Source organism: Salvelinus sp. IW2-2015, linkage group LG16 (assembly GCF_002910315.2).
Source record: "Salvelinus sp. IW2-2015 linkage group LG16, ASM291031v2, whole genome shotgun sequence".
Classification (NCBI taxonomy): Eukaryota; Metazoa; Chordata; class Actinopteri; order Salmoniformes; family Salmonidae; genus Salvelinus; species Salvelinus sp. IW2-2015.
In genome coordinates, this window is record NC_036856.1 from 1,533,727 (window position 1) to 1,559,035 (window position 25,309).

The following is a 25,309-nucleotide window of genomic DNA, read 5'->3' on the forward strand; positions in this document are numbered from 1 at the left end:
CCCGAGGCCGATGTTCGGCTGGAGCCGCGCGCCAAGGGAGGGGGGGGGGGTACTGTCACGACTTACGCCCAGTCGGTCCCTCTCCTTGTTCGGGCGGAGTTCGCGGTCGACGTCACCGGTCTTTAGCCATCGCCGATCCACCTGTCATTCCATTTGTTTTGTCTTTGTTTTCTACACACCTGGTTTCATTCCCCCATTTACATGTTCATGTATTTAACCCTCTGTTTCCCCCATGTTTTGTGCGTGATTGTTTATGTTCATTCGGTACATTATTGCTGGTTTTCGACGGGTGCTATTTACACCCCTGTGTAATTGATTACCGTTTATTGTTGGTCAAGTGGATGTTTACCTTGTGTATTTATTTTAGTAAAGTACGTTGCTCACACATTCTGCTCTCCTGGGCCTGACTTCATGCACCAGCTACACCCACCTTCTGACAAGAACAGACTATGTAAGGTGCACAGAACTACATAGATCCAGCTACAATCTCTCTCTTTTACCCACTCCTCCTTTCCTCTGCACACTCACTCCCTCTCCGCACTATTTCCACTGTTTGGCCATAATGACCATCGTTATGTTTGGAGGAAAAAGGGGGAGGCTTGCAAGCCGAAGAACACCATCCCAACCATGAAGCACGGGGGTGGCAGCATCATGTTGTGGGGGTGCTTTGCTGCAGGAAGGACTGGTGCACTTCACAAAATAGATGGCGTCATGAGGGAGGAAAATTATGTGGATATATTGAAGCAACATCTCAAGACATCAGTCAGGAAGTTAAAGCTTGGTTGCAAATGGGTCTTCCAACTGGACAGTGACCCCAAGCATACTTCCAAAGTTGTGGCAAAATGGCTTAAAGACAACAAAGTCAAGGTATTGGAATGGCCATCACAAATCCCTGACCTCAATCCTATAGAAAATCTGTGGGCAGAACTGAAAAAGCGTGTGCGAGTAAGGAGGAAACCTGACTCAGTTACACCAGCTCTGTCAGGAGGAATGGGACAAAATTCACCCAACTTATTGTGGGAAGCTTGTGGAAGGCTACCCGAAACGTTTGACCCAAGTTAAACAATTTAAAGGCAATGCTACCAAATACTAATTGAGAGTACGTAAACTTCTGACCCACTGGGAATGTGATGAAAGAAATAAAAGCTGAAATAAATCATCCTCCCTACTATTATTCTGACATTTCACATTCTTAAAATAAAGTGGTGATTGAGACTTGAGTCAGTATGTTGGCAGCAGCCACTCAATGTTAGTGATGGATGTTTAACAGTCTGATGGCCTTGAGGTAGAAGCTGTTTTTCAGTCTCTCGGTCCCAGCTTTGATGCACCTGTACTGACCTCGTCTTCTGGATAATAGCGAGGTGAACAGGCAGTGGCTCGGGTGGTTGTTGTCCTTGATGATCTTTTTGGCCTTCCTGTGACATCGGGTGATGTAGGTGTCCTGGAGGGCAGGTAGTTTTCCCCGGTGATGCATTGTGCAGACCGCACCACTCTCTGGAGAGCCTTATGGTTTTGGGCGGAACAGTTGCCATACCAGGCGGTGATACAGCCCAGGATACAGGTCCTGGGCTGACGTGGTTACACGTGGTCTGCGGTTGTAAGGCCGGTTGGACGTGCTGCCAAATTCTTTAAAACGACGTTGGAGGCAGCTTACGGTAGAGAAATTAACATAAAATTATCTGGCAACAGCTCCGGTGGACATTCCTGCAGTCAGCATGCCAACTGCACGCTCCCTCAAAACGTGAGACATCTGTGACATTGTGTTGTGTGACAAAACTGCACACTTTAGAGTGGCCTTTTATTGTCCCAAGGTGCACCTGTGTAATGATCATGCTGTTTAATCAGCTTCTTGAAATGCCACACCTGTCAGGTGGATGGATTATCTTGACCAAGGAGAAATGCTCACTAACAGGGATGTAAACAAATTTGTCCACAAAATTTGAGAGAAATAAGCTTTTTGTGTGTATGGAAGATTTCTGGGATCTTTTATTTCAGTTCATGAAACATGGGACCAACACTTTACATTTTGCCTTTATATTTTTCTTCAGTGTAGGTCTAAAGTATGATGAAGATCTGAGAAGTCAGTGGTATAACTTTGATAGAAAGATAAATGATGTGGACAGGGTTAAAAAGTATTTGTAGCCGGAGCGGTTATAGATTAGAGGACATGATTGATGAGCACACATGTCAAGTAATCAAAACCTGGGTTTAATTTGGCACCAGTGGGGATCTTGTGTTTAAGCCCAACACTTTTTAACAAGCTTCGGTTCAGACACAAACAATAACTTCATTTAGTTCTCAGACTGAAAATAAATTACTGGGGAAGATATAACTTAATTTCCTGCGTCACGCTGTGCGTTTCTCAAATCTAAATCTCTCGCATCCCCCTCCAAATGGCCGAGCTAATCTCATCATCTTTCACTTTTTTAATGTATTGCAATAATTCAGCCGTTGCCGGCTTTTATTTTTTAATAAATAAGGGCTTACTGACTGTAGCATGGGGCCATAAGTATTGCTCATATCCCACAAGGACAAACAGAAATGAGTGTGGGCCAATACACACACAAGTGTTATACGCACTTCAATACCTCCATCTATTGGTGCAAAGTCAAAATACAGCCTAAGCGCCCTTAGAATACTACAAAGCTGAAAAGGCTTCTTTTCAAGCATTTACAATAGTACAGACCCTGAAAAACAGCCTATACATTGTCTACATAGTATTGGAAATAATGCGTACCAAAGGAATCAGAGATTTAAAAAGAAAAAAGGGTAGCCTCGTGTGCATACTGTCTGAGCTGTAGCCAACTCTCGTCTTACATCATTGCAATGGTGGGCCATAACACTAGGCTAATACTTTTTACACAACATACAGTACTTGAAAGACCCTTTGGACTTTGTGATCGACCTGGGCCGTGATAATTTGTGCAGCAACGGAAAACGTTTAAAAACTGTTTTGCAACAGACAACGAATAGGTACGTTTGTTATTGGAAAAGTCCAGGTACAGTCCCACCTTGTTCCAGGCCGTCTTCTTGCGTTTGGTGCCCAATGATAACGACCCTGCATTTGGCCTAAAACGGCTGCCATTGATTGCCTTCTGAAGGAGAGATAGAAGCAGCCTAGGGCAGCAGGGTCTATTTCTAGTCAGACCCGGTCTCCGTGGTGATCTGTGGTGATTCAACAATCACATGCAGGGACCTTCAGGGAATGGACTTGCCAGGGCGCTGATTTATGTACGGAAAGTTGAAAACGAGGCCTGCTATGAGAATCGCTTTATTCTTTCGACTGAATTACATAATTGAGGCCCTGGCACGTTATTATTTCCAAGCTTATGTCAGGGCCATCTCCCCCCCCCTATTATCTTTCTCTCAGGCAGTCACTTGTAATGGACCGACAATCCATCCTCACCATCCACCCTTGACCTACCCGTGACCCATGGCTCCGTTGGCAGGCTTGACGATAAACGTCTTCTGCTTGCGTTTCCGCCGCAGCTCCTTCACGTAGTTCTGAAACTGGGTGTACTCGGCGGGGAAGATCCACGTTTTGGGAATAAAACCGTACTCCTGAGGCTGGCTCTTGATCATTCTGTGTGCGGGGAGAAGAGATAGGGAGTGGGGACAATAAGAGGAATAAATATCTTCACTGTAAAATTGTTTATATAACAAACCCCAAAGCTTTGTATAATGCTTAGCCAATTACTAACTAGTAACCAACTTAGTGGTGTAAAAGAACAGGAAAGCACTTACTTGGACATATTCCTTGCCAAACAGTCTTTCCGGCAAATCTCCCCCATCCCAGGGAAATGGTTAATTCTCTACAGAAAAAGACATGCAGACATAATAATGTTTTTGAGGCCATTGCGCCGTTTACCTCCAACTTCGCCCCCCAAAATTGAAACATTAAAAGAGAAAACCCTGACGTGAGATTACAATGTTCTGACATTTATGCCCAATTACGGACTCAAAACAAAAGGTGACTGTTAGACTTTTCTTAATCTCTATTTGGTTTACCCCGTCGTTTTTTAATTTAAAACGAAAAAAGACGATCAATCTTTACTCCAAGGGGCAAGGTAATTGGTTGTGCATCGGAGCTCCGGCAATTGTAGGCAGTGACAGATGAATGAATTGCTTTGAATGCGGGAGAGAGAAAAAAGCCTGGGCTTTCTGTATTCTTTGACCAAATGAGGTTGAACAGGGGCGTTAATTAGGCTCGTATGAACTGCAGCTTGACAGCAAACTTCCCAAGTAAATCACAGATCGAGAGAAAGAAGGAATGAAGAAAATAAACACGAACACGTGTGTGAATGGAATCCATGATTATACATACGAGACAGATGTAATTAGGTGCTCTGAGATTTGGGAGAAATCTCACAATTAGGCTGAAAGCTGTGCATGTGAGAGGCATCATGAGTGAAAATCAAAACCGTTTGTTCAGGGATTCCTTTTATTCTCCTTTTTTCTGTTGTAAGCTTATGAGACTATTGCATCTGAAAGTCGAATCATTCTAGCTATGCAAAGTATGTAGTGATACTTCCAATTGCCACAGAGAGACATGTTGAGCATATACCCTACAGAAGTAATGTTCAACCAGTTTTGTTCCAACCTACACTTCCTGTATCTTCACTTAGCTAAGCCTAATTCCCTTTGACTCTGCAGTGCTTTAATCGATCATTACTGTCCGGGGTAATCAAATAGCTGATTCCGAAGATGGATGGCTAGCACATGGCGCTAGCTGAGGAGGTGAAGTTCACACAGCAGTGAGAGCTCAAATGCAGTTGGGGCCATTTTCAAAGGAACACAAAGACCTCTGAAAAACCTTTGTTATTGTTTTGACTGAGCATTACTGTTGAGGTCTCAGTTATTTTTGAGAGAGAGCTTCTGTCTCCAACGAAGGACCTAGAGCAGTGCCTAGATCTTCTGCACAGATTCTGTCAGACTTAGGCCCTGACTTAATCTCAGGAAGACAAAAATAATGGTGTTCCAAAAAAGGTCCAGTTGCCAGGACCACAAATACCACCTAAGACAGTGTTGCCCTAAAGTACACAAAAAAACTATACCTACTGTACCTCGGCCTAAACATTAGCACTTCAGGTAACTTCCACAAAGCTGTGAACGATATGAGAGGCAAAGCAAGAAGGGCCTTCTACAGAAGGAACATAACATTTTGCATCCCAATTAGGATCTGGATAAAAATACTTAAACAGTTATAGAAACCATTTCCCTCTATGGATGTGAGGTCTGAGGTCCACTCACCAACCAAGAATTCACAAAATGGGACATACACCAAATTGAGACTCTGCATGCAGATATCTGCAAAAACATCCTCAGTGTACCATGTAAAACAACAAATAATGCATGCAGAGCAAAATTAGGACGTTTCCCACAAATTATCAAAATCCAGAAAATAGCAATTAAATTCTACAAGCACCTAAAAGGAATTCTCAAACCTTCCATAACAAAGCCCTCACCTACAGAGAGATGAGCCTAAAGAAGAGTCCCTTCAGACAGCTGGTACTAGAACAAACATACCCCACAGAGCCCCAAGATAGTATACAGAACATAGCCCTATTTGGTAAAAGACCATATTATGTCAAGAACAGCTCAAATGAGCAAAGAAAAATGACAGTCCATCATTACTTTAAGACATCAACCATCAAGCACTATGATGAAACTGGCTCTCATGAGGACCGCCACAGGAAAGGAAGACCCAGAGTTACCTCTGCTGCAGAGGATCAGTTCATTAGAGTTAACTGCACCTCAGATTGCACCCCAAATAAACGCTTCACAGAGTTCAAGTAACAGACACATCTCAACATCAACTGTTCAGGAGACTGCGTGAATCAGGCCTTCATGGTCGAATTGCTGCAAAGAAACCACTACTAAAGGACACCAATAAGAAGAAGAGACTTGCCTGGGCCAAGAAACACGAGCAACGGATATTAGACCGGTGGAAATCTGTCCTTTTGTCCAAATTTGAGATTTTTGGTTCTTTGTGAGACGCAGAGTGGGTGAACGGATGATCTCCGCATGTGTGGTTCCCACCGTGAAGCATGGAGGTGTGATGGTGCTTTGTTGGTGACATTGTCTGTGATTTATTTAGAAGTCAAGGTACACTTAACCAGCATGGCTACCACTGCATTCTGCCGCAAAACGCCATCCCATCTGATTTGCGCTTAGTGGGACTATCATTTGTTTTCAACAGGACAATGATCCAACACACCTCCAGGCTGTGTAAGGGCTATTTGACCAAGAAGGAGAGTGATGGAGTGCTGCATCAGATGACCTGGCCTCCACCATCACCCAACCTCAACCCAACTGAGATGGTTTGGGATGAGTTGGACCGCAGAGTGAAGGAAAAGCAGCCAACAAGTGCTCAGCATATGTGGGAACTCCTTCAAGACTGATGGAAAAACATTCCAGGTGAAGCTGGTTGAGAGAATGCCAAGAGTGTGCAAAGCTGTCATCAAGGCAAAGAGTGGCTACTTTGAAGAATCTAAAAAATAAAATATATTTTGATTTGTTTAACACTTTTTTGGTTACTAAATTATTCCATGTGTTATTTCATTGTTTTGATGTCTTCACTATTATTCCCCAATGTAGAAAATAGTAAAAATGAAGAAAAACCCTTGATTGAGTAGGTGTGTCCAAACTTTTGACTGGTGCTGTTTGTACAGACTCAGTTTGTACGGCCGTGCTATCGAGACAGACTAACATAGACAGACCTGGCTCTCAAAAGAAGACAGGTCATGTGCACACTGCCCACAAAATGAGGTGGAAACCCAGCTGCACTTTCTAACCTCCTGCCAAATGTATGACCATATTAGAGACACATATTTCCCTCAGATTACATAGACCCACAAAGAATTTGAGAAAAAAAAGCAGCAGCAATATTTGTGACCTGTTGCCACAAGAATAGGGCAACCAGTGGAGCACAAACACTGATGTAAATACAACCTATATTTATCTCTTTATTTATTTTCCCTTTCATACTTTAACTATTTGCACATTGTTACAATGCTGTACATAGACAATAATATAACATTTGAAATGTTTACTGTTAATTTCTAATTGTTTATTCCCCTTGTTTAGTTCCCTTTTTGTTTATTGTCTATTTCACTTGTTTTGGCAATGTAAATATATGTTTCCCATGCCAATAAAGCCCATTGAATTGAATTGACGGATGTCAGCAAGACAAAGGAGCTGATCGTGGACTACAGATAATGGAGAGCCAAGCACGCCCCCATTCACATCGGCGGGGCTGTAGTGGTGCAGTTTGAGAGCTTCAAGTTCCTCTGTGTCCACATTACTAAGGAATGATCATGGTCCACACACACCAACTGTCATGAAGAGGGCACGACAATGCCTCTTCCCCCTTAGGAGACTGAAAAGATTTGGCGTGGGCCGTCAGATCCTCAAAAAGTTCTACAGTTGCACCATTGAGAGCATCGTGACTATTGAGAGCATCTTAACTGACTGCATCACAGCTTGGTATGGCAACTGCATGGCATCCGACTGCAGGTGCTACAGAGCGTCGGTCGGCATCTGACCGAGGTGCTACAGAGCGTAGTGCCTACGGCCCAGTAATTCACTGGGGCCGAGCTCCCTGCCATCCAGGAGGTGTCAGAGGAAGGCCCTAACAAGTCATAGACTGTTCTCTCTGCTGCCACACGGCAAGCGGTACCGATGCACCAAGTCTGGAACCAACGGGAACCTGAACAGCTTCTACCCCCAAGCCATAAGACTGCTAAATAGTTAGTTAACCAATTGATACCCAGACTATCTATCTCCTTTGAACTCTTTTGACTCTGATACAGTTTATTGATACTGATAGCTATATGTACATATCTACCTCAATTACCTCGTACCCCTGCACAACGACTCGGCACTGGTGCCCTGTAAATATAGCAAAGTTATCGTTAATCATTGTGTATTTATTCCTCTTTTTATCATTTCTCTATTATTACTCCGCATTGTTGGGAAGGGCCAGTGAGTAAGCTTTCACTGTTAGTCTGCACCTGCTGTTTACAAAGCATATGACAAATGCAATTTTGATTCGGAGAGAGCGAGAGGGTCTGTCATTATAAAGTGACTGGCACTATGACAGGCCGGCACACTCTTCATGTGATCTGGCTGTTGTACTGGAGGAGCCCGGGGACACAGCAGGGACTCTGACATGCCTCGTCTCCAAACCTCCCCTCCATCTCCTCTTCTCGGATGCCGAAGCAGAGCAGTGCGTGTAAGCAGCACTGGGCCGTGGGGGTTGAACCAAGGAAACTAGTTAAAAAGAGTTAAAGTCAAATCAAAGCTTCCTCCTGCTCCCCTCCGTGGTACACTGGCTGCTGCTGAGGCGCTCACCTTGTCTGACCGTGGCCGTTCTCACCTGGTGTGACACGACAGCACTGAAGGGTCGTAAAACTACGCAAGCAACAGGGGGCAACTCTGGCTGGTCCCTGGGCTTGACCAAGTGAGGTTGGTCACTTATTCATAGGTAAGCCAATGATGGTCTTAAAGGATTGAAACTACACTTGTTTTACAAAATATGTTGTACAGTGGCCAGAAAATGTATGTGAACCCTTTGGAATTAACTGGATTTCTGCATAAAATGGTCATCAAATTTGATCTGACCTTCATCTAAGTCACAACAATAGACACACACAGTGTGCTTAAACTAATAACACACAAACAAGTTTTCATGTCTTTATTGAACACATCATGTAAACATTCACAGTGCAGGGTAAAAAAAAAAATATGTGAACCCTTGGATTTAATAACTGGTTGACCCTCTTTTGGCAGCAATAACCTCAACCAAACGTTTTCTGTAGTTGCGGATCAGACCTGCACAACGGTCAGGAGGGATTTTGGACCATTCCTCTTTACAAAACTGTTTCAGTTCAGCAATATTCTTGTGATGTCTGGTGTGAACCGCTCTCTTGAGGTCATGCTACTGCATCTCAATCGGGTTGAGGTAAGGACTATGACTGGGCCACTCCAGAAGGCGTATTTTCTTCTGTTGAAGCCATTCTGCTGTTGATTTACTTCTGTGTTTTGGGTCGTTGTCCTGTTGCATCACCCAACTTCTGTTGACCTTCAGACAGATAGCTTAACATTCTCCTGCAAAAGGTATAGATAAACCTGGGGATTCATTTTTCCGTCGATGATAGCAAGATGTCCAGGCCCTGAGGCAGCAAAGCAGACCCAAACCATGATGCTCCCTCCGCCATACTTTACAGTTTGGATGAGGTTTTCATGTTGGTGTGCTGTGACTTTTTTCTCCACACATAGTGTTGTGTGTTCTTTCCAAACAACTCAACTTTAGTTTAATCTGTCCACAGGTGCTGGATGTTCCACAGCGAACTTCAGACGTGCAGCAATATTTTTTTGAGAAAGCAGTGGCTTCTTCAGTGGTGTCCTCCCATAAACACCATTCTTGTTTAGTGTTTTACGTATCGTAGACTCGTCAACAGAGATGTTAGCATGTTCCAGAGATTTCTGTAAGTCTTTAGCTGACACTCTAGGATTCTTCTTAACCTCATTGAGCATTCTGCGCTGTGCTCTTGCAGTCATCTTTGCAGGACGGCCACTCCTAAGGAGAGTAGCAACAGTGCTGAACTTTCTCCATTTATAGACAATTTGTCTTACCGTGGATTGATTAACATCAAGGCTTTTAGAGATACTTTTGCAACCCTTTCCAGCTTTATGTAAGTCAACAATTCTTAATCTTAGGTCTTCTGATATCTATTTTGTTCGAGGCACGGTTCACATCAGGCAATGCTTCTTGTGAATATCAAAACTCTAATTTTGTGAGTGTTTTGTATAACGTTAACCAACATCTCCAATCTCATCTCAATGATTGTACTCCAGGTTAGCTGACTCACTCAACCACTTTTTTTTTTTTTTGCCGCAAGAGAGGAGTGCCCACATTTATCCAATAGGTGTCTCCATAATGACAATCTAAAATTACTTCAACTTGTTCTCTGCAATTTTTCCATTTGATTGGTCGGACTGGAGAAGTATGTAACTAACTGCTAGTGCTAACTCCATCCCTTAGCTTTCCTCAAACTAAGATAAGAGACTATGGGACTGAGGGGACTATGGGACGATGAGACTATGGGGTTAGATATCAAATCTGGTGTTATTTGGACCTATGATTCATTAGAATATGTTTTTCAAAAGGTTGTCCAAAATGTCCAAGATGGAGGAAAATCTATCCCGATGGGTCCTTGAGGCAAATTTGATCAGCATGAGGAAAGACACCTACATATACAGTTTCAAGTCTCTAGGTCAAACGGGGTGGCGGATGAGGGTTTCAGTGAGACCGCTTATAACAGCACCGCCTATAGGCCAATCAGCGCCATTCTTTTTGACCAAGTTACTCATGTCCTCTAGTTTCTGTGTGCCAAATTAGAAATAAAGTTACCAATCTACACTGAGTATACCAAACATTAGGAACACCTACACCGAGTTGAACCCTCCCCCTAGGACTATGTTTTAGCGCGATATGGAAAATGCCTGTATCGCAGGAATCGAGGTTCTGTTATAATGTTGCAATGTTTTACAAATGCAGCATCTCACTGTCGCTTCTCTGTCAGCCCAATGTCGGTTGGAGGTTATCCACCAATCACAACCCTAGACAGCCTTTCACAAATTGTAACCACGCCGCAGAAGTGTAGCGGCAGTAAGAGTTCCACCAAAATGGAAAGTGAGGAAGCCGGCTCAGCCTCTCGTGAGGAAATCATCAAATCAAATTTATTTATATAGCCCTTCGTACATCAGCTGATATCTCAAAGTGCTGTACAGAAACCCAGCCTAAAACCCCAAACAGCAAGCAATGCAGGTGTAGAAGCACAGTGGCTAGGAAAAACTCCCTAGAAAGGCCAGAACCTAGGAAGAAACCGAGAGAGGAACCAGGCTATGCCGGGTGGAGATTATAACAGAACGTGGCCAAGATGTTCATAGATGACCAGCAGGGTCAAATAATAATAATCACAGTGGTTGTMGAGGGTGCAACAGGTCAGCACCTCAGGAGTAAATGTCAGTTGGCTTTTCATAGCCGATCAATTCGGAGTATCTCTACTCCTCTCTATCATCCCCAAAAAGGGCAGCAATGTTTTTTCAGTAATATGGAAGTGGTTCGGGTTTAAGACGTCTGATGTTCAGCAAACGAATGTCCTGTGTGAAACGTGTCGAAAGACAATTGCTACGATAAGCAGCAGCACAACCAACCTCTTCCATCACCTGCAACTGAAACACGCGGTGGAATGGGAGGAATGCGTGAGATTACGCAATGCCGATTCCAGTCGCCCGATTCCCAAAACGTCTGCCAAAAGACAAAACTACCATAGTCGCATCCTTTTCAAACGTAATCCCTTATGACAAGAAAAGTTTGAGGTGGAAGGAGATAACGGACGCAGTGACCTACTACATAGCGAAAGATATGGTTCCAATCTTTACAGTAGAAAAGCCAGGCTTTAAGAAGCTGCTAGGTACAGTTGACCACAAATATCAGCTGCCAAGCCGCAAGTATTTCACAGAAGAAGCCCTGCCGCGATTCTACACTGCTACCCGCGAAAGAAGAGAGAAGAGAAGCTGGCTAGTGTTTCCTATTTTTCCACCACAGTCGATCTACGGTCGAGCAGAACGTCAGAGCCATACCTAAGTGTTACAGTCCATTACATAAATGAAGATTGGAAATTGCCGACGCGCTTGAACAACGCAACGCGTTGCGCTTGGATCCGCCTGCTTTGGACACAGGATAATTAAAGTGCAACAAAAAAAAAGTTATGTTCAGGCCAGCTGTAGGCTAATGTGTTAGTAGTTGTGTCATTCTGGCAATCCAACAGCAAATAACCACAGGCTGTTTTAATTACAACAACAAATTAACTCAATTAATACATTTTCAATCAACATGATTATATAAATTACATATTCAAACAGCTAGTGGTCAAACATTCCTAAACAATAGAATAGACATGTGTGTGGGAGGGGGGGTGGGGTGGTGTTGGTTTGACAGGTCAACTGAATGCTGTCCTTGTCACATTATTGAACATGCTGCCATTCTTAGAATCCTTTGTTTCTTCATTCTTTTCAGAGAATGGTGGGAAAGACACACGAGTTGACCGTGCCATTGGGTTGTGCAAGAAGGTGGTCAGCACCTTTTCCTTCAGCTGGAAGAAGAGAGACTTGTCTGTAGCACAGGCTGAGCTCAGTCTACCCACCCACCAGCTCATCTCACAGTCCCCCAACCAGGTGGGGGTCAAGACAGAAGATGATAGAACGAATCCTGGAACAAGAAAAGGACATAGCCCGAGTCCTGGGCTCAGAGAAAAAAAGCAGGCACCTGGTGCCCAACTATCAGGATATTGATGTGTTGGAGTCAGTGAACAAAGCCATAGGCCCACTACAGGAATTCACTGACACGCTGTCTGGGGAGAACTACGTCAGCGTCTCATACCTCAAGCCTGTGCTAAACCTGTTCAACAGCAACCTCCTGTAGCCAGACGAAGGTGAGGGCACGCTCACAAAGAAAATCAAGAGTGCCACACTACAGTATCTCAACGACAAGTACGAAGATCCTTTCACAGTTGAACTCCTTGATATGGCCCCGCTGGTGGATCCCTGGTTCAGGACAACATATATATAGCAGATGACAAGATTGAGAGCATCAAACAAAGAGCTGTTTTGGAGCTGAAGTCTCTGCTAGCTGAGGAAAGCACACGTCACACTGGTCACAACTGTGCACCAAGAAGAAGAAAGTGAACCTGTGTCTAAGAAGGGCAAGAAAACACTTGCAAGCTTCTTCAAGAAGACAGTGCTGTCTTCTGTCACAGTCAGAAGAGGACATCAAAACTGAGTTGTCAAGTTACTTGATGATGTCCCCTGACACAGACCCAGACAAAGACCCACTTGAGTGGTGGAAGCTCCATGAGGCCAACTTCCTGTGCATTCCTGCTATAAGTGCCCCTTCAGAGAGGGTCTTTAGCACAGGTGGGCACATTGTGACATGTCACAGGGATTGCCTCAAGCCAGAGTCATTAGACAGGCTTGTGTTCCTCGCCAGAAACTTGTGAAGAACAAAGTAAAGGAAGATATTTTGTTTGACAGAATATTTATTATACGATTTATTATTGTGCAAATTCTTAATTCTTAATTTTTTTTTTGATTTGCATACAATGATGACAGCCTGGCAAGCAGTGTTGTTCATTTGTTTTGCATAAATAGGCCTTTAATAAAGAAAATTCAATTAAGAATTATGTCTTGGCCTTTTTTAATTTGTTTAGAGAAAAACAAGAAAAATCGAGATATATATCGTGAATTGTCCAAACCTCTGAAAAAAATGTAGATATTACTTTTAGGCCATATTGCCCAGCTCTACCTCCCCCCGTCCCTTTTTCCTCAGAACAGCCTCAATTCGTCAGGGCATGGACTCACTCTACAAGGTATCGAAAGCGTTCCACAGGGATGCTGGCCCATGTTGACTCCAATGCTTCCTATAGTAGTGTACAGTTGGCTGGATGTCCTTTGGGTGGTGGACCATTCTTGAAACATACAGGAAACTGGTGTGGAAAAATCCAGCAGCGCTGTAGTTGTTGACACAAACCAGTGCGTCTGGCACCTACTACCATACCCCATTCAAAGGAAAGGCACTTAAATATTTTGCCTTGCCCATTCACCCTCTGAATGGCAGACATACACAATCCATATCTCAGTTGTCTCAAAGTCTTGAAAAGTCCTTCTTTAACCTGTCTCCTCCCTTTCATCTACACTGATTGAAATGGATTTAACAAGTGACATCAATAAGGGATCATAGCTTTCAACTGGATTTGCCTGGTCAGTCTACGTCAGGTGTTCTTAATGTTTTGTACACTCAGTGTATGCTTGAGTCGTTTGACTAATGTCAAGAAAAAAAACATCTGAGAATAACAATAGGTTTGCTGTGAACCCCTAAATATCGGTGAAGTAAGCAAGAATTTCCTTTCTTTTTTCGGCATAAGACCTGACTAATTCTCACTTCAAACATTGTTTTCAATAGGCTAAATTGCACACTCTTAACATGTGTTCTTGCAATTTGTAGTCTACGACATTTCAGGTTTAGATATGATAATTTATCACTAAGTAGCTTGGATGTAGTGATCGACTTTTCAAAGTCACTAAAGTAAGTACTATAGTTTAATGGTAGCATTAGTGCAGCTTAACTTCTTTCAGTGTAAAGTAATTGGTACCTCGGTAAACTACATTTACAGAGTAGCTTCCACAACACTTGTGTGGTTAGGTTGTTGTTCTCACATCACCTGTTAGTTCGTTGTTCTCACATCCCCTATCATGATGTGCGCACTTGCTGCACTCCTCTCAATCATGTGACTCAGCTGCCTGCTGCACCACTTCCTCAACACACACACACGCCCCCCTCTGGTCAGCCCCCTCCACTCACTAACTCACTCAGCAACAGCCTGCCTCACAGTCAGCAGCAGGTCAGTGAAATATATTTATGCTTTTAAATGCATTGGTGGCTGAGGTGTAATTTAGAAGGATCCATGCTATCCGGGGTCCTTTGGACGTCCCCACCCCATTGAAGTCAAAATGTAAAATGTTTAAGTTTAGGTAAGGGTTAAGGTTAAGGTAGGGACGTCCCAAGGATCCCATATTGAACCGACCAATTTAGAAGTAGCCCAAAAACCCGCAACGAATACATTTTCACCAGCGGCATCGTTATCAAAGTAGCCCAATTTGACGGGAAAAGCACAGACATGGAAACCCTCCGATGTTCTCTGAAAAGTGTTTACCTCTATTTCGTTTGAGGCAAAGACGTACCGCATTATTTTCTAATTCATTCCTCAATACGAATTACACTGCACCCTTCCCCCTTTAGAACTTACTTCGACAAACAAACATCTTGACTTTAAAGAAAGAAACTCTACCCCACCCCAAGTGGAAGGTCACAGGCATACCGAGGCAAAGATGTGTCAAATTGTTCCCTTGCATACCTGGTAGTTCCTGAGATCAGCGATTTTCTCGTGCTGCACAGCCGAGTCGCTCCAGATGAGGTTGGCTGTCTCGTCCTCATCTCGGGTTTTCAGGAAGGCCATTTCATTGATCGCTATCCGAACTGGAAAAACAAAACAGAATTCAATAGTCACTAAGTTAGTCAAGTCATTAACCACTGGTCACGCCACATAATTTCAACGTGGATAATTGGGAAATATTTGGTTGAGACGTTGATTCAAAGAGATTTTACAACCAATTTTCACCCGCTCAAAAAGACAGCCAAAAATGTGTTGAATTTCCAATATGTTATCAATATGCTTTCAACCATTTAAAAGCACAGCAAAGTCCAAATGGGAATACAATGTCGGATATTTTTTTTTACTTTGTGTTATCACACAAAAGTTTGTGTTATCACTTTAGAGACAAATTACCTGGATTGCAGTTGAGATTACATTAAAAGCGCATGGTGCATGTGATCAATGCCGTTCGAGATTCAGCACAGATTATTACAGCAATTGTGAAGACCTCAGACCTACACATAGGAAGAAATGTATAGTTACAGTAACCTCTAAATGTGGCCATGGATGTTACTCATTTTAAAGTTGAATGCTACATTAGTTTGTAAAATAGCCATCATTTTAGGCTATTTAATGTATTACAAAAGTAACATGGAATTGTGTTTGGTTGACAACGCAACCAAATATCACCATTTAAAGGAGATGTATTTACTGCTTGGATAGTTCCATGTGTGCAACTGACTTAGTCTGGCTTTAATTCCAGTTTGTCTACAAATTAATCATCAAAATGTTTGTTCACGTCTCCATCTCAACCAAAGATTTTTTTTTAAAGTGGACTAAATCAAAACATTAAATGCACGTTGATGACTTTTTTCTAATCCAATGTCATTTTCTACCTAGATTCCGCATCACAATACGTTGACAAATGACATAAAACAATGTTGATTCAACCAGTTTGTGCCCAGTGGGTAGACATTCATCTCACTAATAATAAGTAGGTTATCTCTATTCATATATTTTTTATTTTACTTCAGTAATGCATCTCAGGCTCTATTTCTGGTTGGTGGTAAAGAGGTGCAAGTGTCAGATGCAAGTTAGTTTGCAATTTCATCATGTAAAAACTGGAGCGCTGGCATTTTCCACCGTTTATGCCAGGTTCAGCAATTTACGCTGAGGTGGGAGGGGAGGCAATATTTAAAGGTGTGTTCTTAAAGACAAGCGCAAAAGTGAAAATGTCATGCGGTGCTGAAGGGAAGTTTCAAGACCCACCAAAAGCAGGTCTTAACAGTATCGATTAATAGTCTTAATGGGTGGATTTTGAGAACGGAAGTGCAGCCTATCCAGTCGCGACGCAAAGTGCCCATCGAACAAGAGATGTGCATTTTGTGCTGGTGAATCTGGTATTTAGAAACATAAAAAGCAATTGGTTTTCCCCCATTTCGTTTAATTTGATTAAAAACCAAGCATAGCCTACCCTCTCCTTAATCAAGGCCGGTTCAGCATCTTCGCATCTTTTTATTCTGGGCATGCATTAGCTAAATAGCCTATGAATAAAGGGGTTTTATTCATCGGTTTTTGCCCTCATGCTTTTTCATGATTCACAACTGCATACTTCATTTCGCTAGTTTAAGTAGGCTATCCATCCGATACAATTCCATCCGATACAATTCACAGGAGCCTAGTATTTTGTATAGACGTGTGAATGTTACGGGCAAAGACATTTAGGCCTAGGTTTGCACACAGTGCCATAGAACGAGGGATGCGATTTATGATATCATGATTCTGACCCCATCCTATTTAGAAATGTTGTTGTTGTTGTTTTACAAAACAGATTGCTTGTTTTTGTTTCATTTGATTAAAAACCAAGCATAGTCTCCCCTCAAATTTGGGAGCAGCAAAACACGAAGCGGACATCCCCTTTTTATGATTATTTTGCCAGCTCCCGTTATTATTTTGCCCATCATGAAACGAGAGATGACCCTCGTATTCAGAAGTAAAAGTAAGTGGCTTGTGAGAGACGACGTAGCCTAGTCGTCTCCCTACTGAATTTGAATCGTGGGAAAGCCAAATGAAAAATGTAATCAAACTCAATTGCCTTTTCTTATCCATTTTTTAAGTCCAAAAATCCAAAGAAAGATGGTGAATTGAACCCAGAACGAGCCAGAGAACTGTTAGTGTCGGAGGAGAGGAGTGAGAGGCAAACTGTTCCTGATGGCGATGCCTTAGCTAGCAGCGCTGCTAATCCCGCCAGTTCAGCATCACCACCGGCACCTCCACTAGCTAGTAGAGCTACTAGCGAGCCAGACTCAGCGGGAGAGGGAGACGGGGAGCTGGGGGGAGGGGGGCAGTGCATCCACCGACGAAGTGCTCGGAGCAAGTGCAATTTGAAGTTCAAGAACAAGCAAACGTATAACCCCTGGCGTGTCATGCAGAATTCAAAGCTGGGCATGCAAAAAGGTAGGGAGCTTGGGTCTAGAAACGGCTGTAGGGATTAAACTAGCAAACGAGTGAGTACATTAACATCATATGCCTCAGAAGTTCAAAAAACACAAACAAAGAGCCCTCAGGTTGTAGACAAGGCTAAAAAGGACACCCTGGTTATAGTTAACACTCAAAATGAAGAAAATAGACACTACAGCCAGAGTCTTGAGAACAGCCTTAGAAGGAGGCTAAACGTTACAGCCTCAGGCCTGCTCATGGCTTTGAGCAAGAAATTGACTCTCAGGAGTTAAATGGACTTGACATGGGGAAAGTCATTGTGGAAGGTTTTGAAAAATAAGGTAGGACAGTTTCTGTACTGTGAAGGTAATCTGAATATGTGCTTCCTATTATCACATAGGCAGAAGGCCTATATATTCCCATGTGTGTGTGACTCGTTTCAGGAAACGAGGCATATGTCGCGTATCCCTACTTCACAGGAACGCCATTTGAATATACTTCACATAGATTGCCAAAATCCTATCGAAAAGGTTTTGGAAAAACTGGGCCCAGATCAGTTGATGGAATTCCAATTAGTTTTTTGTAAAATGTATTTTGCGTTACATGCATTTTTAGCAAAGATGCAAATGTATCTACATGTAGATGATTGTACTAGGGTTGAGACAAATGGACAATTTTTTTTACATTTAAACTGCATTTGTGGGGGGGGGGGGGGTTTCCCAAAAAATATATAAGAAAAATTCATACATTTCACAGGAATTCACAATTCAGTTGCGCTGCTGCCAACGACATAGTGGTGGAGAGTTGAACTCCTTGCATGTCGACTCCTGGGCTCGTCTTCCATTTCTGAGTGTCACGATTAGAATCCGCTAGGAATCGATTCGGAAGATTCAGTATTTTTGGAACGGAGGAGACTGATTTGTACTTCCGAGAACACAAACACTCGCATCTTTCATAGCGAGCTAGCGAGGGACAGAGAGAGGGGAGGGGCACCATATAGGCAGGTCGACCACCAGGCAGAGAGTCAGAAACGTGCACTAGGCCTGTCTATCGGCAATGGGATGCTGTATCTTGCAATTTCATGGCTTGCAATGTCTCACAACTTCAGTAAAGCAGGGTATATCATCTATGAATAGGCTAGGATATTCTACACGTAACAGAGCAAAGACAAGTGAGTCCAAACAGTTGCAAAACGAAACAAGAGTTTCCATTGGACAAATTCAAAAATGTACCTCCTCGTTTTCTTCCGTTAGCTTCTATTTTAAGAAAAGTTTTGCAACAGAATCGGCGTAATGAATACGCCCCCAGGCGAGCCAGTGCGAGGGCAAAAATAACAAAATGTGGCGTGCATGTAGTGCATTTGGAAAGTATTCAGACCCCGTTACTTTTTACACATTTTGTTAAGTTATAGGCTTGTTCTAAAATTCCCCATCAATCTACACACAATACCCCATAATGACAAAGCAAATACCTTATTTACATAAGTATTCAGACCCTTTGCTATGAGACACGTAATTGAGCTCAGTTGCATCCTGTTTCCATTGACTATCCTTGAGATGTTTCTAAAACTTGATTGGAGTCCACCTGTGGTAAATTCAATTGATTGGACATGATTTGGAAAGGCAAAAACCTTTCTATATAAGGTCACACAGTTGACAGTGCATGTCAGAGCAAAAACGAAGCCATGAGGTCGAAGTAATTGTCCATATAGCTCCGAGACAGGATTACGTCAAGGCACAGATCTAGGGAAGGGTACAAAAAAAATGTCTTCAGCATTGAAGGTCCCCAAGAATACAGTGGCCTCCATCATTTTTAAATGGAAGAAGTTAGGAACCACCAAGTCTCTTCATGGAGCTGGCCGCCCAGCCAAACTGAGAAATCGGGGGAGAAGGGCCTTAGTCAGGGAGGTGACCAAGAACTCGGTGGAGAGTTTCAGAGTTCCTCTGTGGAGATGGGAGAACCTTCCAGAAGGACAACAATTTCTGCAGCACTCCACCAAGCAGGCCTTTATGGTAGAATGGCCAGACGGAAGCCACTCCTCAGTAAAAAGGCACATGACAGCCCGCTTGGAGGTTGCAAAAAGGCACCTAAAGGACTCTCAGACCATGAGAAACAAGATTCTCTGGTCTGTTGAAACCAAGATTGAACTCTTTGGTCTGAATGCCAAGTGTCACGTCTGGAGGAAACCCGGCACCATCCCTACGGTGAAGCATGGTGGTGGCAGCATCATGCTGTGGGGATGTGTTTCAGAGGCAAAAATGGCTAAAAACCTGTTTTTGCTATGTCATTATGGGGTATTGTGTGCAGATTGAAGAAAATGTTAAATGTAATCCATTTCAGAATGTGGCTGTTTACGTAACAAAAAGGTGGAAAAGGTCAAGGGGTCTGAAATACTTTCTGAATGCACTCTGTCTTGGAAATCTGTCTTGCATGCCTCGCAAATTCACCAAAGTAGCCTAAAGTTTGCCTCTTCCTCTCTGGTTTTATTTAAATTAAACAACTTTACCCAGGTCTTTCCTCCACAGAGGAACTCTGAAACTCTCTAGAGACAGCAGGAGCGGTAGAGATACTCTTAATGATCGGCTATGAAAAGCCAACTGACATTTACTCCTGAGGTGCTGACTTGCTGCACCCTCGCACACCCTTCACCATGCTGGTCATTTATGAACATTTGAACATCTTGGCCATGTTCTGTTATAATCTCCACCCGGCACAGCCAGAAGAGGACTGGCCACCCCTCATAGCCTGGTTCCTCTCTAGGTTTCTTCCTAGGTTTTGGCCTTTCTAGGGAGTTTTTCCTAGCCACCGTGCTTCTACACCTGCATTGCTTGCTGTTTGGGGTTTTAGGCTGGGTTTCTGCACAGCACTTTGAGATATCAGCTGATGTACGAAGGGCTATATAAATACATTTGATTTGATTTATATAAAAAAAAAAAAATCCCCTTTATTTAACCAGGTAGGCTAGTTGATAACAAGTTCTCATTTGCAACTGCGACCTGGCCAAGATAAAGCATAGCAATTTGACACATACAACAACACAGAGTTACACATGGAATAAACAAAACATAGTCAATAATACAGTAGAACAAAAAGAAAACAAAAAGTATATATATAGTGAGTGCAAATGAGGTAAGATAAGGGAGGTAAGGCAATAAATAGGCCATGGTGGCAAAGTAATTACAATATAGCAATTAAAACACTGGAATGGTAGATGTGCAGAATATGAATGTGCAAGTAGAGATACTAGGGTGCAAAGGAGCAAGATAAATAAATAAATACAGTATGGAGATGAGGTAGGTAGATAGATGGGCTGTTTACAGATGGGCTATGTACAGGTGCAGTGATCTGTGAGCTGCTCTGACAGCTGGTGCTTAAAGCTAGTGAGGGAGATATGAGTCTCCAGCTTCAGAGATTTTTGCAGTTCGTTCCAGTCATTGGCAGCAGAGAACWKGAAGGRAAGAMGACCAAAGGAGGAATTGGYTTTGGGGGTGACCAGTGAGATATACCTGCTGGAGCGCGTGCTACAAGTGGGTGCTGCTATGGTGACCAGTGAGCTGAGATAAGGTGGGGCTTTACCTAGCAGAGACTTGTAGATAACCTGTAGCCAGTGGGTTTGGCGACGAGTATGAAGCGAGGGCCAACCAACGAGAGCGTACAGGTCGCAATGGTGGGAAGTGTATGGGGCTTTGGTGACAAAACGGATGGCACTGCATCCAGTTTGTTGAGTAGAGTGTTGGAGGCAATTGTATAGATGACATCACTGAAGTCGAGGATCGGAAGGATGGTCAGTTTTACGAGGGTATGTTTGGTAGCATGAGTGAAGGATGTTTTGTTGTGAAATAGGAAGCCAATTCTAGATTTAATTTTGGATTGGAGATGCTTAATGTGAGTCTGGAAGGAGAGTTTACAGCCTAACCAGACACCTAGGTATTTGTAGTTGTCCACGTATTCTAAGTCAGAGCCATCCAGAGTAGTGATGCTGGACGGGCAAGCAGGTGTGGGCAGTGATTGGTTGAATAGCATGCATTTAGTTTTACTTGTATTTAAGAGCAGTTGGAGGCCACGGAAGGAGAGTTGTATGGCATTGAAGCTCGTCTAGAGGTTAGTTAACATAGTGTCCAAAGAGGGGCCAGAAGTATACAGAATGGTGTCGTCTGCGTAGAGGTGGATCAGAGAATCACCGGCAGCAAGAGCAACATCTTTGATGTTTACAGAGAAGAGTCGGCCCGAGGATTGAACCCTGTGGCACCCCCATAGAGACTGCCAGAGGTCCGGACAACAGGCCCTCCGATTTGACACGCTGAACTATATCAGAGAAGTAGTTGGTAAACCAGGCGAGGCAATCATTTGAGAAACCAAGGCTATCAACTCTGCCAATAAGAATGTGGTGATTGACAGAGTCGAAAGCCTTGGCCTATCGTCTAGTTCGTCTAGTTAGGCTATAACATAGAGAATAATATGTTTTGTGATAACTGCACTGCGATTTACATTTTGTGGAGATTTTTTTTTCCAATAAATATATATATACACATACACACTGAACATAAATATAAATGCAACATGTAGTGTTGGTCAAATGTTTAATGAGCTGAAATAAAAGATCACAGAAATGTTCCACAACTAGACGGTCGATTTCTGCAGATTTGTACTCTCGATGTTGGTGACTGTTTTTGTGCTTGCCATTTTGCTAGCAGTTCTCAGCTGTTAGCAGCCAATGGCGAGCAGTTTCTTACTGGCGATAAAAAGGCATGATTGCCATCATTTTTTTGAGTCATTACTGAATTATTTAATGTCACATATCAAAGATTAAACCTTGTAAACAATTAATGGTAATTCATGGTAACCTCAAAAACAATTCATTTAGACCCAGCGTTTATTTGAAACAGGCGTTTATTTGCTGAAATGTGTGCCATTGCCCGGCATTATCACTTTTATACAACAAGTTACCAACATATTCAACTAATGATTAACATATTTTCATAAAGAAATGTGATTCATTTATTCATACTGCTTCATCCTTCCACAAGCTATAGCCCCGACACAAATCTAGGGTTGCTACCCAAGCCGGCTGGTCGTTTGTTCTATTGGTTCGGTTGCTAGAGACACGACCCAGTCGTTCAGTCTTTTAGTTCTGCATCTATGGACGCGACCCCTTCGTTCTTTCTAAATGTTCCATTGCCATACTGGCTGGCAACGTTATTATCCCTTACTTGCTAGCTAGCCAACTACGGCTAACATAGTCACGTCAAAATGTGCAGCCAGAATAACAGCAAAGTAGCCAACAACACAGCTAACGCAATCACTTTAAACTGAAGCTGGAAAGGTTACAAACTAGCTGCACATCGTTTCACCTTTTTCAATGACATTTCTTTGTATATATCCATAAAAAATATGCCATCTGATTCATGCTGTTTCATCCTGACACGTTCATTACTATGGGACAGCTGGAGATCGAATTTGAATATGGAAACAATATTGCAAATGTTGGAGAGCTAGACAGCAAGGTTAATAAAAATCTCCACTCTTGAAAACTAAATGTTAGTCTAAAAGAAATGTGAAATAATGTCTAAACTCAGCAAAAAAAGAAACATCCCTTTTTCAGGACTCTGTCTTTCAAAGATAATTCGCAAAAATCCAAATAACTTCACATATCTTCATTGTAAAGGGTTTAAACACTGTTTCCCATGCTTGTTCAATCAACCATAAACAATTAATGAACATGCACCTGTGGAACGGTCGTTAAGACACTAACAGCTTACAGACGGTAGGCAATTAGGGTCACGATTATGAAAACTTAGGACACTAAAGAGGCCTTTTTACAGACTCTGAAAAGCACCAAAAGAAAGATGCCCATGGTCCCTGCTCATCTGCGTGAACGTGTCTTAGGCATGCTGCAAGGAGGACAGCAGATGTGGTCAGGGCAATAAATTGCAATGTCCGTACTGCGAGACGCCTAAGACAGCGCTACAGGGAAACAGGACGGACAGCTGATCGTCCTCGCAGTGGCAGACCACGTGTAACAACACCTGCACAGGATCGGTACATCCGAACATCACACCTGCGGGACAGGTACAGGATGGCAAGAACAACTGCCAGAGTTACACCAGGAACGCACAATCCCTCCATCAGTGGTCAGACAGTCCGCAATAGGCTGAGAGAGGCTGGACTGAGGGCTTGTAAGGGCCTGTTGTAAGGCAGGTCCTCAACAGACATCACCGGCAACAACGTCGCCTATGGGCACAAACCCACTGTCGCTGGACCAGACAGGACTGGCAAAAAGTGCTCTTCACTGACGAGTCGCGGTTTTGTCTCACCATGGGTGATGGTCGGATTAGCGTTTATCGTCGAAGGAATGAGCTTTACACCGAGGCCTGTACTCTAGAGCGGGATCAATTTGAAGGTGGAGGGTCCGTCATGGTCTGGGGCAATGTGTCACAGCATCATCGGACTGAGCTTGTTGTCATTGCAGGCAATCTCAACGCTTTGCGTTACAGGGAAGACATCCTCCTCTCTCATGTGGTACCCTTCCTGCAGGCTCATCCTGACATGACCCTCCAGCATGACAATGCCACCAGCCATACTGCTCGTTCTGTGCGTAATTTCCTGCAAGACAGGAATGTCAGTGTTCTGCCATGGCCAGCGGAGAGCCCGGATCGAAATCCCACTGAGCATGTCTGGGACCGGTTAGATCGGAGGGTGAGGGATAGGGCCATTTCCCCCAGAAATGTCTGGGAACTTGTAGGTGCCTTCGTGGAAGAGTGAGGTAACATCTCACAGTAAGAACTGGCAAATCTGGCGCAGTCCATGAGGAGGAGATGCACTGGAGTACTTAATGCAGCTGGTGGCCACACCAGATACTGACTGTTACCTTTGTTCAGGGACACATTATTCCATTTCTGTTAGTCACATGTCTGTGGAACTTGTTCAGTTTATGTCTCAGTTGTTGAATCTTGTTTTGTTCATACAAATATTTACACATAAGTTTGCTGAAAATAAACGCAGTTGACAGTGAGAGGACATTTATTTTTTTGCTGAGTTTAGATGCTTTTTATAGTGGAGATCAAGTTTAGAAATTGCTTTGTTGGGACAGTGGTGAGACAGTGGATTGCGCAGTCAGATGGAACAGAGTAAATCGGCATTTTAACTTCATAGATTTATCCGGTGGTAACTTGTGGAATAGACACCGGGGAATGCGGTTTTAACCAATCAGCATTCAGGATTAGACCCACCCGTTGTATAAAGTTGTATAAGTGAGTGCACTCGCTCTGTCTGCCATTCTATGGTCAGTATGCAGTTTATTGCACTGTGGGCCACTTTATAGTTTACTGTCAATGTTAGCATACTAGAACTTTATTGTGTAGCAGTGTATAGACTGCAGTTGTATTCTGCTATTGTCATTTATTTCCTCTTATACTGCAAAATCCTTCTAGTTAGATCTAATAGAAGCCGATTACATACAGCATATCATTTTAAGTCAGTATTGTATTCACATCTGTGTGAAGCCATATTTCATTACGTTTACATTGCATACTGTAGTAGGCTAAGCTGATTAAGCTTTTATACTACATGCATCTTCTAGTCATAATTGCATATTATTCCTTTTTCTATTGCTTGTAGAACCACATCCTACAGTTCATTAAAGAACCTTAAAGAGTACCAGTGTGTGGTTCATGGTGGTGAGGTGACAAGCCAATTAAGACAGCATCCATAGTGCTCTACCCGGCAGCCTTGTAGTGATTCAATATATCCAACCTAGCTTAGGTATCTGAACACAGGTTTCCCCTGCCCTATTTTACAAAAAAGATAAATAAATGGCCCATAATGTATTCAAATCCCAGTGGAAACCCGAAGTATGAGAGATAGGTGGCTGGCGC

The 25,309-nt window shown here is 43.0% G+C and overlaps 1 protein-coding gene across 3 annotated transcripts in view; it reads right to left on the reverse strand.

Moving 5' to 3' along the window:
- ttll7 (tubulin tyrosine ligase-like family, member 7) overlaps window positions 1-25,309 on the reverse strand; it is a 125,424-nt gene that overhangs the window by 75,811 nt on the left and 24,304 nt on the right. For all 3 annotated transcript variants that reach the window (XM_024004537.3, XM_024004538.3, XM_024004539.1), the window contains 3 exons: window positions 14,979-15,100; window positions 3,745-3,812; window positions 3,425-3,583 (listed from right to left, as the gene is read on the reverse strand). In XM_024004537.3, the coding sequence (XP_023860305.1) occupies window positions 3,425-3,583; window positions 3,745-3,812; window positions 14,979-15,100 (349 nt within the window). The remainder of the gene's footprint in view (window positions 1-3,424; window positions 3,584-3,744; window positions 3,813-14,978; window positions 15,101-25,309) is intronic.